Source organism: Rutilus rutilus, assembly GCF_951802725.1.
Source record: "Rutilus rutilus genome assembly, chromosome: 2".
Taxonomy (NCBI): Eukaryota; Metazoa; Chordata; class Actinopteri; order Cypriniformes; family Leuciscidae; genus Rutilus; species Rutilus rutilus.
Window position 1 is genome coordinate 30,468,326 of NC_140210.1, and position 17,764 is coordinate 30,486,089.

The following is a 17,764-nucleotide window of genomic DNA, read 5'->3' on the forward strand; positions in this document are numbered from 1 at the left end:
GAGGGAATGACTTAGACACACCAAAATTGGTGAATTTAATGTTGGGACTGTCCTCTATCAGAATGTCAAACCAAAACAACTTTCCCGCAATCGGTTCTATGGGCTGCCATAGACTCCCAGAGCGGAAGAATAATAATAATAATAATAAATATAGCTGCAAGCAGCCATTACCGGGGCCAAGCAGAATAAGACGACAAGACATGCCAACATGTCTAAAAGTTTCAGACCAACTGCAACAATGAGCAATTAAATACATTTAAAGAGGATTTTAGATGAAATGGCTGAAAAATCATATAAAAAGTCATTTAAAATATGATTTAATGGATTATCACTTTCGACCAATAGGTGGAGCAGTTACAAAACTGATGTGATGTGGTCAGAGTGAAGTGACAATGACACATACAAAGTTTGGTGTCAATATTTCAAGGGATTTCAGAGATAAAGCCTGAATAGTGCTTTTGGCATCATGCCTCAACTTTGCTGCTGCGCTATACGAAAACAGTTTCGTCTATCGACACGAAATCCATAACTTTTAGTCGGCACAGTCTGGAGATGATACGATTCGATTTTGGTGAAAATCGGACAAACGGTCTAGGAGGAGTTCGAAAAAGTAGGTTTTGAATGAAAATCAAGATGGCGGACAGGAAGTTTGGCCAAATAAGGAAAACTTGGTATCTATGTTCTCGGCGTGACCCAGGGAATCTATTAAGACCAGTGGCATTTCAATAGCCAGATTTATTCAAAAGTTATTAGCCTTTTTGGAAATTTTGTTATAACTTTTGACCACTAGGTGGCGCTGTCTCGAAATCTTTTGGGTACCTTCAGGGGATGGAGCTGATGGCACATTCTGAGTTTCATAATATTACACCAATGCATTTGTTTAGTATAGCATTTTATTTCACAAAACTGTATTGAAGTCAATGGGAATTTCATGTTTTGTTCTGTTATAGCGCCACCAAGAGGCTCAGTCACACCATTTTTTGTATGTGTCCTCAGAGTGAGCCCATACATATGTGTGTCAATTTTGGTGAAGATATCTCAATTCGCTTCGGAGTTATAGACATTTATATGAAAGAACACGTAAAAAATGACTGACACATGACTTTGATTGGAATTTACTACCCCTAAACATCAATATTTTTGCATTTGGGCATTGGCGTATAGCTATCGACCTATGTTTCCAAACTTCTGACGGTGGTTTCGTCTTGATCGGACTATCGGTTTCGAAGATATAGCCAAATGTTTTTTAAGCGCTAAATCACAACGCTACACAAACCGTGAGGCAAAACCTAGCATGTTTGGTATCGTGGGACTCGGCAACGATTCAGGACTGTAATGAGATGAGTCTCGTGAAAATAAGTCGACCACACCCAAAGTTATAAGCATTTGGGAAAAAAAATTCACCACTAGGTGGCGCTGTTTCGAAAGTTCTCAGGTTCCTTCAGGACATCGTGATGATGACCAATACTAAGTTTCGTAACAATTCGTTCATGCGTTCATAAAATACAGCATTTTAGCACAAAATTCAAAATGGCTGACAGTCAAAATGGCCGATATGGTCAAATTGGATATCAGTCGAATCGGCATGTTGCCCTGAATCTAACGAGACCAATTTTATGATTTTTGGACAAACTGTTCAAAAGCTATAAGCAAAAATAGCCATTTTCCATATCTCCGGACCAGTAGGTGGCGCTGCGCCGAAACACAGCATGTAGCCTCAGGTCATGCCTGTGATGACATGTACCAAGTTTGGTCTGAATACGATAAACTGTTGCGGAGATAGAGCCCTACGACTGTTTTTGCAGGCGCTACGTAAAATTAGTTTGAGTGTTTTTCGAAAACGGTTTAACGAATCAATTTGAATTCCATAACTTTTGGTCAGCACTGCCTGAAGATGATCTGGTTCAATTTTCGTGCAAATCGGACAAACCATCTAGGACGAGTTCGAAAAAGTAGCTTTTAAGGACAATTCAAAATGGCGGCCATATTGTAATGACGAAAATGACGTCATAGGGTGCAATCGAATTGGCATGAGCTCAGGAATAAGAGAAAAAAAGAATTTTGTTGATTGGACTTACGGTTCAAAAGTTATTAGCAAAATAAAAGTGAAACTTTGGACAGGTGGTGGCGCTAGAGGGAATGACTTAGACACACCAAAATTGGTGTATTTAATGTTGGGACTGTCCTCTATCAGAATGTCAAACCATTACAACTTTCCCGCAATCGGTTCTATGGGCTGCCATAGACTCCCAGTCGGAAGAAACGGAAGAATAATAATAATAATAGGAACGGGAACAGATACAATAGGTGCCTACGCACCTTCGGTGCTTGGCCCCTAATAATAATAAGAACGGGAACGAAAACAATAGGTGCCTCCGCACCTTCGGTGCTTGGCCCCTAATAATAAGAACGCGAACGAAAACAATAGGTGCCTCCGCACCTTCGGTGCTTGGCCCCTAATAATAATAATAAGAACGGGAACGAAAACAATAGGTGCCTCCGCACCTTCGGTGCTTGGCCCCTAATAAAACTAACTAATGCTATTAATTTTGCCTTGTTAAAAACGTGCTCATAGCTGAAAAACACAGCTGGATTCAACATCAGCTAAAAAACGTCCTAAAAATATGTCCTGTGTGAACGGCCTACTTCCTCAGACTGGCTGGCAAACTCAAATGGATTCCTGTGGACTGTACCGGCGCCAGTGATATGTTCAATGATATGGAAATAAAACAAACAATGAGTTCTGTTGAATACTATATATTAATGTCTTTAATTAAATTACTGAATCATCTTCATTTTGTGGGCTTGTCTTTTGAAATTATATGCATTAAATGCTTTGCCAGACTTGCCTAATATTTAGGGAAATGCAAAATCCTAATATGTTATCGGCATGAACAACATAAAACTACAGCTTATTTTTCACCTTGTGCTTGGCATATTTCTTACCACTGACTCTTTGTGGTTGAATCGCACTCCACTTCTGTCTTAAGTGACTGGTGTCCAGCTGCTATTTGCACAGCGGCCTGTCTGTTCTGTTCCGCTCCCTCCTTCTCTGCGATCTGACTGGATGCCACTGAAGTGGTAGCAATGGGAGGTGGAATATGAGAGGTAGTATTTCCATTGGACAGCACAGCAAGGCATTTCTGCTCCTATTACCGGCAGAAAGTAAATAATAACAGTGTTCACTATTCACCATTTTATAATGACTGCAGAGTATTGCAGAGCAACGTAATGCAAACACTTTATACAACGTTACTACGTTACTGACCTCAGGACCACCGTGCCCCTCTCCATAAAATTCCTCCTGAGCTCTTCTCCACTCCTCCTCTAACTTCTCCTGATCACGTTGATACTTTTCCTGAAACCAGCGCAGACAACATTTTTTTAATGTAACGGCTTATTACAAATAATTGTATCAGCAAAACAAATTCCCTCCATCAGTGTATGTGTATATATATTCAAAATTGCGTTATTGGCATGACTGTAAATATTGCCAAAGCTTGAAATACATATAATAATAATAATAATAATAATAATAATAATAATAATAATAATAAATAATAATAAAAGAAAATATTATAACTTAACTTAAATTTAAAGGCACACTATGCAGTTTCCGTTTTTCTCAAACAGCCACCCCTAGAGTCGCTGTGGAGTATTTGTATTTAACGTTACTGTCGTAAATAACACTCACGCAGAGCTGAGCGCTTTCTTCGTCGACTCTGCCATGAGTCACGTCTGAAATGCGTGCTAGTGTCTTCCATAGAGGCTGCTTCATATGTTGTTGATGTATGTGACATCGTGCCGAAAAGCAAGTCGTGATTCTCTCGAGATTTGTCGGGGCGCCAACTCTCAAACTTGCAATGCTGGTTTGCTATCAGGATGATTCGCCCTATTACGAGTTTGTTTACCATCTAAATGATTTCGAAGCTGTTATATTAACCCTTTCACACGTAAGTTTAAAATATTCTGGCTGACCCCCCAGCGTGAGTTTTTCAAGGCGACCGACCGTTATTTAGAACGTGTCACTTTATGGTTTCCATGGTGACGCGTCATTGCTTGTCATGTGACACACCACAGCAGCAACAGCACTGAATGAATGATGATTTTTCATTTTTCTTTTTTATTCAAAATATTCACAAATGTGTTAGCTATGGCATGAAATATCTGATATTCCGATTGTTAAACATATGCAAGTGGAAGTGTTTTGTTGTTTAAACACCTTTATAACGATCGCGTTAGTTGAGCTGTATGCGCGATGGGCGCCGCCATGTTAGTTTGTGCCGCAGACACAGTTCAGAGAATCGGATCTGTTGGATTTACAACACGTGAATTCATCCACTTCTCCCGAAATACATAAAAGTAAGTGGCAGGTGAACTGGGAGAAGAATAGAGTAAACTTTAAAGTTACTTACACAATGTGTATCTGATATGAATAAAACGTGTCTAATTATAATGGAAAGGATTATTATTGCCTCTTCCATAGACATCAGTGTGTATTTTACAAACTCTAAATGTATTGTTTTTTTAGTACTTATATGTCTGAAACCTAAAATAAACATTATGTGGTTGAAAACACTGAAAAGTTGTGATATATGACAGCTGAGCGCGCCTGTCTGATGAGCGCGAAAGCACATTTGAATTTAGCAGTTGATCACATGATGCACTGACTGTTCTAATCACACCAGTGTGATCGAACACTCCAGGGACCAGCCTAGACTGATCACACCGGTGTGATCGTATGTGCGAAAGGGTTAAGGTACAAATCTTGCATAGTGTGCCTTTAAATAAACAGTGTAACAAATTAGAACATGTGAACATTTGATACCACAGTGTTTTAACATGTACACACACACACACTACTGAGGGTCACTGTGGTGGACAGTAGGGAAACACACTGAGGTCAGACACACACTTAACACACACATTCACCTGCTGTCTCTCAGGCTGTGGCAAATCCACACGTATCTAGCAGCCAGTGCTGCTGTCTGTCCCTCTCCTAATATTATCTTTATCTGTTCTATTTCAGTCATGGCTGTAAAGTTCTTTATTAAGTTAGTGAATTTGTTTAAGTAGAGGTCTTTGATTGAACTGTATTTATGACAGTGAAGGAGGAAGTGCGTCTCTGTCTCGATGTCTCCTGCCCTACAGTTAACACACCCTTTGCTCTCTGGGTAACCAGCTCTTTCTGTGTCTGCCGGTCTCGATGGCTCTAGACTGTGTTCACTGAGCCTGTACTTGCTCAGGATCCGTCTCTGCTTTGTGTCTCTCACACTCAGGAGATATTCTTCCAATTCATCATTTGATTTCAGAGTTCGATAGAATTGCAATTTACTTAGCGATTTAGTTTGTGTTGTGTTCCAGATATGTATTTTTAGACTGTTTGATAATTTGGTTTATTTTGATGTTTGTGTGAGAAGCAGTGCTGGTCTGAGACTCAGTGGTGTGCCGTCAGAGCCAGCAGGGCCTTCTCTGCTGGCCCTGTCAAAATAGAATTTTTTTTTTTTTTTCTAAAATTAAATTAATGTGTGTCTGAACATGTCTAAATTCAATTATTGTCTATCAGTACGTTACGATTATATTTCCAGAAAGAATATGGTTATTTTTTGTGAGTCTGAGGCAAACGCAGCTCCGTGGACCAGCACTAATAGTATAGCTAGCCTTCCGTTGAAGCTGCCGTTTTCCAATTGATCATAACTTTGACTGACGTGTTTTATCAGCCAATCAAATTGTGATGCGTATGACAGAACGCCCCAGAGGCCCAGCGATGTGTCGACGGCTAGCCCGCGCTGATGTCATCGACATGGGTGGGCAGATACAATACATGTTTGTGTACAATAACAATTTTCAGGAAAAATAACATTACGATGTCCAGAAATAAGTTTCATTAGTACATTGGGTCATTTTGGGCACATTTGTCATTCTAGATTTACTAATTTTGTTAGTACAGAGAATTTCCACGTGACTAAATGCATTGATAACTATGTACATTTTGTATTCTACGATGGTCTAGTGGTAGAACTTTTGCCAAGCGTGTCAGAGGTTCTGGGTTCGAATCCACGCTCGTATGTTTTTTTTTATTTTTATTTTACCGAATATGTTCATCAGTGGTTGTATATCAAGCAGGGCGTTTGTGTGCATTTTGTTTTGTAAGATTTCAACGAATAGAAAGTCTCCGCAACGGCGATAGATTGAAGCGCGCATCTAAGTGAAAACTGTGCGCGAGCCACAAGAGAACACTCTATCCGCGCCACTGATAACAGCGGCAACGAGCACTCAGCTTGAACACATTTCAGCGCTAGAATGCATCTAATTCAACAAACGAAAATGAATGTCCTGCTAGTTAACCGGAGATGTTTTATTTATTTGTATTAGGTAACTTACATCCGTGCGCGAGATGTTTCAGCTCAGCTTTTATAATGTACAGTGGTGTGCGTGTGCGCTGAGGTTGAAGATCAGCTGTCTCGTCGTTGATGTTACGCAGTGCATACAGTGCATGATTGTATTTTGCATTGGGGGGGGGGGGGATTAGATCGTTACTGAAGGCCCTGACTGAAACCCCACGGTACGCTACTGCTGAGACTGGTTAGTGTTAGTAGAGTTAGTCAGGTTATTAAGTCTCAGAACCAGCTGGCGGAGGGGACTTTTTTCAGGGTTCAGTTCTTGGGTTTGTAATGCTTAATGTAGCGATAATGTGGGACTTGATTTTAGATGCATCCAAAATTTGAGGGATCTTTTTTGCAGATTATCAATCAATGGGAATCAGCCTAATTCTGCCCTACATGCATTATTGGGTGTTTTCCTTTGTAGTTTTAGAACGAGTTTGCAGAATTCTGTGTGTAGGGCTTCTGTGGACCCCAAACCTCACTTCCATACAGCGCAATGGGCTGAATTACACTATCAAAGATTTTACACCAGATTGGAATTGGTAATTCAATGTTACATACATACACACACACACACACATATAAACATACACACTTCTTTTAACTTTTAACATTCTTAATAAACAAATAGCTATTTTAACTATACTAACTAAAACTTAAACTAAAATATATGAAATGAATCATTACTTCATGTCACCAAAAAACAAAATCTATTCTGAAATCTATTCTTGCATTCAATATCTGGTTATGGTTAAGAAAGAATGTGTGATTTGGTGGTACCTGCAGGAGGCGCTCTTGTTCCATTTGCCATTTCTCCTGCCGCCGCCTCTCCTCCTCATGATCCCAGGACCAGCGAGAGGAGGTGGAACTGATGGAGGGAACCTGCAGCTGATGCCAGAGAGTAACAATATGAATAAATTAACCAAAAAGTCAAATTTAGACAGTATCAGCATACTAATAAATCAGAATCAGGCTTTAATATTGATAAAGACTAAATGTGAATGACAGTAGTGACTCACATCAGAGATGGCAGACTCCGAGCCACCTAGTAAAAGAGGTGGAAACAAAGATTATCCGTTTAAATAGCATAACAGAGCCCACACATAGCCATGAGTTTCCCAAGCCTGTAACCTGTTGATTCATGCTGCTCAGTGATTCTGACACACACACACACACACTGCTCATATGACAAAACTGTAACCAAAGCCACCACGGTCGAGCGAGCGCACAACAAATTCACACTCACATGCTGGTACGCAGGCTTTAAACAACACAGCAAGACAGAAGTAAACAATGAATGTGCAAAAAACATCTCAGAGCAATGTCTTTAGAATTGTCTCTGTTCAATAACAGTGAATTGCAGAGGAATCTGATTGGTTGAAAAACTAAATTATTAGAGACTAACTAACTCAAGGTTTTCTTTGTAAACTGTTCTGCAATAAGACAGGAATCACACACAGCCAATTACAGACAGACAGACAGAAACAGAAATAAAGAAACAACAGTCTTCATATTTCAGTTATTACAGTGTATCACATGCACATTGAAAGCACACCATCTTTATTTACCACAGAGATAGACCCAGGAGCTGACAGTGGCACCTGATGGACAGAGCATTAGCTTTTAGAAAAATGGAAAGCAAAAGAAACCCGTGGAGCGATTTCAGATCTTTATGCTCAGACCTAGAGCTTAACTAATAAAAGCTTTTGGTACACACAGTAGTTAGAAAAGAACGTGTAAAAAAATAATATTAACATAACTGGGTGACAGATGTAACCGTATGTACTAAATGCTTTAGTTAGTCAGGCCCTTAGAATGCAGAATAAGCAAACCCATCTGTTTTTAAGTGAATTCAGATATTAATATTCAACCTCACCAATACACTCCATTAAGAGTGTGCTTGATCACAATCAGTCACAGCATAATTAAATGAATAAGCCGCAGTGATCAATTAGCCATAAAGCATTAAACTGCTACAGCCTGAGCGAATGCGGTTACCTTTTTGCATGAAAAATTCTAACTTTCTTCTATGAATTTTCAAAGCTATGTTTTCATAGTCTACAACACAGGTGGGGAGAGAACAGTGCAAAGAAATTTGATTATCCACATCTCTTGGTCTCTTTTTTTTTTTTTTTTTTAATAACGTAGAAATTGTTAGGTTCAGCTCTGAACATGGACAAAGATTTGATTGCTAAGCTCAAAGCACCCACCTTTGTTTCTTAGAGCAACTGGATTGTCCTGGATTCGTCCATTCACCGTTTTAGATAGTACTTTCTGAAAAATGTGAAGTAAAAATAAGTAAATAAATACATAAAAAGAATTATGATTAAATTAGAAAGTACACTACTATTAAACAGTTTGAGGTCGGTAAGATTTTCAACATGTTTTTCAGGTCCCTTATGCACACCAAAGTTGCATTTATTAATAATAATAATAAAAACAGTAATGTTAAAAACTATAATCATTTAAAATAACTTTTCTATTTTAATATGATTTCAAATGTAATTTCTTTATGTAATTCTTTATGTAAATAATTTAGTGATTTCAAAGCTGAATATTCAGCAGCCATTACCAGTCTTCAGTGTCACATGATTCTTCAGAATTCATGACAGAAATATAGGGGCTGTTTACACGACACCGTTTTTCAACTAAAAACTTAAAACTTTGTATGCGTTTTGGCCGTCTATTTACACGACAACGGCGTTTTGGGTGTCTGAAAACGCAAACTTTTGAAAACGAATTGAGCTCATGCACACACGTATTACGTGTTCAGTCTATATAGTGTTTCATTTGACATCTAACGGCCTGGCAGCAGAATACATCGTTTTCACGGATCCGTGTGAATGGGGATCGTTTTAACAATGGTGTTGTTTATGCGCGGAAAAATCAAAGGGAAAACTTTCCGTTTTAAGCGTATCATTGTCGTGTAAACCTACCCTTAGTTGAAACCGAAATTGTAACAATGTAAAAGTCTTCAGTGTCACTTTTGATCATTTTAATGCATCCTTGCTGAATATAAAAGTATTATTTAAAAAAATATTATTTGAATAATAATAATAATATTTAAAAAAATATTTTTTTATAAAAGTATTATAAAAAAAAAAAAAAAAAAAAAAAAAAAAAAAAAACTTTTGACCAATGGTGTACCCTTAAACAATCACTGTACAAACAAGCACATTAATTACCAACTTGAGGCCAAGTACTAAAAATGAACAAATTTAAACAACAACAACAACAGTTAAACTCACTGATTTCCCACAGTCCACCACATTCATTATATTCCTGTCCTGACTCACATTAGCAGGCTGTCCGTTGACCTGTGTCTTCACCACAGTCTCCACTGGAGAGTTTGAGGTTGTGCTGATCGAGACATAGTGCTCGGGGCGCCCTATAAGTGTTGAATTGGCACTGGTCAAATTGATGGTCTTATGGCTCTTGTACGGTAGGGGAGGGTGGCCACTGCCCCAGTCTGTCCAGTACCCAAAACATACATGAGCAATTCAGAAATGCCAGATCACATGTTTGCGAACTTGTTAGTGATTTAGACCAATTATTTAAATCAGAATTAGATGTAATTTGTGAAAGGGGAATTTTAAGTGGATATAATTATACGGTTTAATATAAAAGTGAGCATTAAATGAAATTAAAGGGTGCTAATAATTATTCCCTTTGATAATATTGAAGCAAAGATTACTGATGCAATAGAGTCTTTATCAGACAGTGAGAATGACTGACAGACAGACAGACAGATAGACCACCTTCCCACAGTGACAGAAAGCAAAAGATAAAGCATCTTATTCTGGAATGGCGCCTTAGGAACCGTGCCAGAAAATATAAAGACGAAATACCCAACATCAAATTGCAACAGCTGTTTCTAGAAATAATTTCTATGCCAATTCCACAGTGTATGCATGCAATATTATACTCTGAATATGAACAGTGTCATTAAAGAGGCAAAAAACCCAACGTGTGATTTAAGAACTTAAAATATATTTCTATTTGATTTATTTTCACACATTCCCTTGTTGGTAGAACAAAATTATGTTGGTGAAATGATGCTCAGTTTCCACAGAGAGGGCAGATTCTTACAGTTTCCACACCCTCACCATTTTGGCCATGTCGCCGGATGTCCATCAGTAAAGTGCCTTTTTGCTGTGCCAAGTCCATGCTGCCCTTAAACTGCTCATAATTCATTTCGGCAACCCTGCATCCACCCAACGCCACGATCTCATCCCCCATCAGCAGACCACAGAACTCCGCTGGGCTGCCTGTGTGATGCAGGTACAGAGATGAAGCAGGTCAAAGCTGTGCCTTTAAGCTAAACTGAGAAAGTTTGTGAGTACAGAATCAACTTTATTTCTTGATATAGACCAATAGGATATTTATTGAAAACAAATAAAGTTCAAGTAGGTTTTCATTTACTGAGATCTTAATCTGATGAAGTGCAAACAGGACGCCAGCTCTTCAATCTTATTCAACTTTAAATATTCTTTATTAATTAATCTTATTCTTGAATTTCTGTATATAGAGCATAATGCTGTATATTTCTCTGTATATTGCTTCTGTTCCTGGTAGTTATTCCATTTACTTTTTTGTACATTTAACATTGTATAATCTCATAGTATATTTCATTGTACATAGCCTTCTATGTATGTCATAGAATAATATTCTCATTCTGCTTTTCTTTTTCTTTTCTTTTTTACTTAATTTACTTTACACCAATGAATAAATAAATACATTTATTATAATGTAATATCACAGCTTGTCAGTGGCCAAAAAAAAATACACATGCAAGTCCACAAAGAGAATGAAAAGTTATTAAACTATTTCAGATATATAATCTGTGATTTTTGTGCAAGTGAGACAAGAATACTGCTGCAGACTTTGCCTGGTGTCTAATTTATTCATTTATAATGCACGTATAATTTACCCTGAATTTCAGTGCTGAAAACAACATTTGAGCATTTTTTCCACACACACACACACACACACACACACACACACACACACACACACAGTATAAAAATGCATTAAACATGCATGTATTAACAAAAAAACAAAAAAAGATGAATCATTACTACATATTTAATTAATCGTGATATATTATCTGACTGACAGCCCTAAATAGAAAATAACACAACAGGTTCATATATCATTGATGAGGCTGTAAATGTAGGTTAGTGTGTTTAATGGAATTTCGGGAAGGAGATCAACCCAAGCCTTCTACCTCAGCCTGTTAACTCTGTTAACACAATACATCTGATTAAAGGATGTCAGGAGTCAGAACCAACCTCTCTCCGTATCTTCTATACAACAATACAGATGAGAGCTGATATAACGGATATGTGCTTTAGACTATATTTACTACATGCATGGCCACCCTAACCTGCTTTTGTAAATGCACAGGTCACAGATGAATGCTGCCTCTCCTCTCATTCATGATGATATATACTAAGCTCAGGACCAGACTTCTTCAGTTTAACCAATCAGACTAATGCACAGTAAAACACACCTTCACTGTTCTCTATAAATCATTCATCTCAGTCTCACTCCACAATCCTGAGAATTACACACTATGACTGAATGTAAACGTACATGGCAATACAAACACTCCTTGCATTCTCAAAGATCGAAGAAACTACAAAAATAACTGTCAAGCACACGGTGTGATACACAATAAAGATCCACAAACTCAAACTCTGTATTTAGGATTTCTTTCATTTTCTGAAATGTAATTTGTACTCACAGTTATCATCTCCATTACCCCCATTCATCCATAAAAACACACCACCAAAGTTTCACCCTATATATCTAAACAGATTCTGCATGGTAGAAATAGGCATCTAACCTGACTGATTTACAGCTGGTTCACATTTCACTCTTATAAAGTGAAATTGCAAAGCCCAGATGCATTTAAAAGGAGCAGTTATTCTAGTTAAACAGTTTGCCGTTTTGAATTATAAGTCTTACCTGCTTGAACTGATTTCACACAAGCACCAGTTGAGTCCCAGTGAGCCTTGAATCCAAAGTCTCTCCCGCTGTTAGGCTTCTGATTCAAACAGACTCGCATTTCACTTTGACCCACCTGAGAGAGAGAGAGAGAGGGAGAGATACAGAGAGCGAATGTGACACCTGAGGATCCCATGACACCTTCTTCCTCAAGAAATCTGCTTCAGTCAGTACAACACTAACTGTGTCCACTATCACACATACCTGCATAAATGAAAGATCAATAATAAATAAATAATTTGTCTTAAATGGACTTCTAGGCATATATATAACATTACAGTTTAAGTAATTTTATACACATTTTTATAGTGCATTATTCATTATATTAATATAATATAATATTCCAGTGAAAAATGTTCCAGGTAGGTCAGGGATGTCCTGGACGTCATGGTTGGATTGGTTCAGATCATCAAGGAGCCTACCTTAATTTCTCGTATTTTTGAGAAAACAGGAGGAGATGTTTGTATCATGGAAGCGGCCATGGTCACTTTAGTGACGAAAGAGTTCATGGGAGGCGCTGATGACCTTCCATCTCTCCAGTCTTCATCCGCTTTCTTAGGGTTGATTGGATGAGTGCTTGAACGAGAGTGACCTGTCTCGGCAGAGGCTGTGACCTTTCCTTGACCGCTGATGAAAGAGGGGATGATTGAGTAGTCTCTGTGTCCACTGATCAGGCTTTTATGAGAGTCATCAATCTGTAGAAACACAAGATAAAACCAAATAAAGTGGCCAATTTCTTTAACAACCACTTCTACAACCATGAATTCTGTTCAATTTAGGACTGTGTATTAGAGCACTGAAAATTTGAATATGCCTCAAAATTGGTTTTAACAAGCCCATGAATAAAACAAAACAAAAAAAAACTTGGAAAACTTGGTCCATCTCTGAAAAACTTTCATGCACCATTTCTTGTTGACTTTAATCTTAAATTCAAATGTATAAAGCCACATTATTATTAAAACACACACACACACAGTACAATATACAGAGGCAACATAATTGCTTTTGTTTGAGACACAGTGGCCAAACAGTGCGTGTGTCCACACATGGTTGAGAAGCCCGTCATGGAAAAGCACACACAAGGCACACCGAAGTCTTAGCTTGGGTTTCATGAAGCACCCAGAGTGCAGAGCAGTAGTAGTGGCTTGATTCATTATTCATAAGCCAGCCGCTAGATGATCAAGTGATGAAGAGAAACACTAAACTTCACACACGGAACACTGCACAAACTACCACTCTTCATCATCCCCCACTCCTTTATCACAGAGAGAAAGAGAGAGACACTAGGTACTATTTAGAAACTAACAATTACTGTAGGTCAAGGTCAGGTGGAACAAATTGTCATTGAAGAATAATGCTGGCCAATATAGATTTAATATTCTCATTATACATGAAGTTACTTCTGATCTTAAAAAAAATAAAAAGAATATAAAATTTAAGTGGATCTTTTTAATTGGCGGTTTTGTTTCCTAAAGACCATGACATTACACTAGTTCTGCAATTAGTATTAGTATTATTATCATCATCCACATTATTTTTTTTAAGCTATATCACACAGCTCTACCAGTGACCACTCCATGCTCATCACCGTGCGCTTTTGGAAGAGTTTCACTTTAGTTTTCCGATCTGTGGCCAGTTGCATAAACTGCTTAGACTAGTCTTACAAGTTAGTCATCTATTGTTTGTTTTTTTGTTTGTTTGTTTTAAGACTAGCCATAACTTTTTAAAGTCCTTTAAAGAAAACCGTAAATTGATCTAATTTGAATCTGAAAAGTAAGACTGATTACCACTTGGCTAACAGCTATTTGGTCAGACTAGGCAGAGTCTTAACACATTTATGCAACTGGCCACCGGATGGCATGCGGTCACAAAACTAATCAGACCTCAAGGTACTGACCATATGCCACCAAAACCAATCTATGTTTTTAAGATCATTGCTGTCACTTTTGATTAATCGGGTACTCGCGCACATCCCTATTTACAGAAAACCTCTATACATGTTCAAAAGGTCAAACCTTTTAAGCATGGAATAAGCTTTTTTTTGTACGAGATCATGGTTCTGGCGGAGTGGAAAATTCAGGGAACAGAAAAATAAAACTGCTAGCCTGACGTTGTCATACTCAGATTCTAGTCAGAATATGAGTCTGATACTGCTCCATTGGGCTGTGATTAAGGGGCGTTTTTCAACCGAACCAGGAAAGAAAATGCCTCTGCACTCAATTGGATAGACCTACAACCAATCAGAGCAACGGAGTAAGTGACGTATGTTCTTCATTTATCTTTCCGATCGACAAATGCCTTGATCGCGGTTCTCTGTTCCTCTTTTAAAACTAATGCGCGGTCGACATCTTCTATAACAGTCGCGATGGCGGAATCTACACATCTCAATTCTCCAGCGGCAGCCGTCTTTGTTGTGAACGAATTCAACCCAAGCGCTGTTTGGTGACGTGGATGATTACTTTACTGTTGATCATCTGTCCATCATCGTATAAAGCCCGCCCTGACAATTTGATTGGTCCGAACAGCTCTGGCTCGAGCCTAGTTGCTCCACGACGGATCAAGTCCAGAACTTCCCGACCTCAAATGTTGTGGGCGGGGCTAAGTTTGGCTGGCATCAAGGCTATAAAACTGCACTATATAAACGGAAAAAAGCGAGAGAAAGTGTAGTAGTTGTTGCATAATAAATCAGATAGAGGGATACTAAATACCAAGTGAAATGGTCACAAAAAAGATTAAAATCCTCACATTAATCAGAATCAAAAGCCTCCACCTTGAGAATCCAGAATAATCAAGACTTGACATTCAAATCTGACTTTTTTTTTAATGAATAAAGCACACATGATCTATAGAGCAACATGTAAGGCTGAGAATGGCCACTTACGGAATACACTTTGGGTAGTGAGGACATTTTGGAGGGTTTGGCTCCAAATAGACGTGGTGTGATGCCTGTGGAGAGGCGCGAGCAACCTTCTGACCTTCTGAAACCCCTCGGTAGAGTGGCAGATATGCGTGCTCCCCTTGCATAGAAGCTCTCTAGGAAACTATCCCGGCGGCTGAAGTCTGGACTCTGCTGCTCGTAGGGCTCGGACACAACAGCTGCTGGAGGGGTAAAGAATTCAACGGTGCACATTTGGGCTGAGTCAGGCGTCTCTATGTCAGTGCCTCTGGCCAGAGAAGATGATGTCCCGTTCGTGAGGGGTGAAGCCGAGGTGGTTGACCATCCAGTTACCCTAGCACTGCTGACACTGGACCCTGCATCACTCATGGGTCCAGGCATGTTGGAGCTGGAAGAGAGTGAACCAACAGGAATGAATGTCTGATCTGATCCCAGGATAGGAGTTTAAGGTTGTGACAGGACTCTACTAGAAAGCACATGGCTGGTAATGGAAGGGGAGTGGGGGTGGAGAGGGCTTGGAGGACAGGTGTAACTATCAAATGTCTCTATTAGCCACACGTGAACAAGTGGTAGCACTTTGGATAACACCACTTAATGCATTAGGAATAATTAAATAAATGAACAATTTTTATAGTATTTTTTAAATCTAGATGGATGCTAATATACAAATATATTATTCTTTGTTGTTTAAGGTGCGTTCAGTAGTTTGATGCTAATTGAAACATTTTTACATGTTAAAAAATGAATTGATTTTATGAAGAGCCATCTGAATGGCGTACACTCAAAATAAGATGAAGGCTGTTCTGTAATAGTTCTCTATAAAAAAAAAGATATGTGGTGCAGATCTGAAGGCAGAAGACAAAGACCGACAAAAAAACAAAACAAGCTGATGACAGAACATTCTGAGTAATAACGCCAAGGCAGATTCTTTCTGTTAGGCAGATAAAAGGAGACATTATGTTAAGCCAGTGTCTTAAGATCAATGACCCACTAGCAGTTACTTTTTGGGATCAAATTAAACCAATCTTCATTTTATGTAACTGACTCCAAAAAGTTATGAACAGTCTTAAAAGTCTTAGCGGTTTACGCAACCGGCCGCAGCATTAAACAGCAGTGTGGGAACGATACTTAAAAATACATGAACAGCGATGCTAATGCTAGCTAAAGAACTACTGAATTGCCCTTTAATCTGTTAATTTATTAATACACTATTGTTTATATTAATTGGAACTTGAAATGTATATGTAGAAATTATCATTCAGATTAATAAATGCTGTAAATGGACTACAGGGTTTTTGCAAGGGAAATTAAGAATTTAAGACCCGCTGAAACCCTGGTAGTAACTAATACAACTATATACATACATAATAATAACTAACACCTTATTGTGAAGTGTTACAGACATTCAAGGACACACAAGGAAATTCACTAAACAGTTGAACTTTTTTGCATGTGGTATGTCAGTGCAAATTCTACTTGCATTCCTTTATGCACAAAAACATGCCTCCTATGTAAATCTGGCACATAAATTCACAAAAATAATAATTCAGTTATCATCTATCATCATCATGACTTTCAAAACAACACATGACTTTTTCTACCATGAACAGAAAAGGAGTTAAGCAGAATGACGAATCTGTTGTTGTTTTTTCATAAATATGATGACAGTAAATGTGACCACTGCTATCAAACAAGATTTTCACTTGAACTTTTAGTTAACGCAAAGCTATTGTAAGACACTGAGTATTGTGAAAAATCGTATAAGTGTATGAGGTGGCAAGGTGGGCCTTTTACCCCATACACGAGATAAATGGCTCACCGGCATTGGACAACAGGCACACATTATTTATCCAAATACTATAAAATAATACTATAAAATAATATAAATATCAAATAATGTGTTTTTAACAATGTCTTTAATACATGTTCAAAATAATTACCTTAGCAAAGTTTGTATGGAAAATAAAAATAAAAAAAATAAAAACTGAATTCAATAAAACAATGAAATGCACCAGTTTATTCTGAAATAATTAAATAATTATGAAATAACTAATTTAATTATTAATTAAATGTATATTTATTTTGTAAAATTCCATGAAAAAAAAACAACAACAACATTTGTTTAATATATTTCACAATACTCTTTCAGACACTATTACTGTTTAAATATCTATTTTTTCATAATAAAATGTGCTTTTCTAATAATATGCTGAATTTACAAATGATACCCATTTGATGAATCATGTATTTCCAAAGCACGATTTTCCCAAAGATAGTTCATAATAGAGGACATTTCACAAATGCCAATCAACAGACAGTGGGCGCTGCTTGGCGCTAATTGTTTTAAAGTTGAAGAGGGCAGACATGACAAATCCATCTAAATGAGAAAATATCTTTCAAATATCTCCGTACTGAATCTACTCATAGGTGTAATTTGCGGGTGGGACATGTCCCCACCACTTTTCGCCAGACT

The 17,764-nt window shown here is 38.0% G+C and overlaps 1 protein-coding gene across 13 annotated transcripts in view; it reads right to left on the bottom strand.

Moving 5' to 3' along the window:
* Positions 1–17,764, bottom strand: part of lmo7b (LIM domain 7b) — an 83,611-nt gene that overhangs the window by 40,092 nt on the left and 25,755 nt on the right. For 6 of the 13 annotated variants that reach the window (XM_084392843.1, XM_084392846.1, XM_084392844.1 and 3 more), the window contains 10 exons: positions 15,277–15,679; positions 12,818–13,090; positions 12,357–12,471; positions 10,493–10,654; positions 9,635–9,855; positions 8,597–8,660; positions 7,406–7,431; positions 7,167–7,274; positions 3,269–3,358; positions 2,947–3,149 (listed from right to left, as the gene is read on the bottom strand). In XM_084392843.1, the coding sequence (XP_084248969.1) occupies positions 2,947–3,149; positions 3,269–3,358; positions 7,167–7,274; positions 7,406–7,431; positions 8,597–8,660; positions 9,635–9,855; positions 10,493–10,654; positions 12,357–12,471; positions 12,818–13,090; positions 15,277–15,679 (1,665 nt within the window). The remainder of the gene's footprint in view (positions 1–2,946; positions 3,150–3,268; positions 3,359–7,166; positions 7,275–7,405; positions 7,432–8,596; positions 8,661–9,634; positions 9,856–10,492; positions 10,655–12,356; positions 12,472–12,817; positions 13,091–15,276; positions 15,680–17,764) is intronic. The other 7 variants (XM_084392838.1, XM_084392839.1, XM_084392837.1 and 4 more) reach the window with 3 other exon arrangements.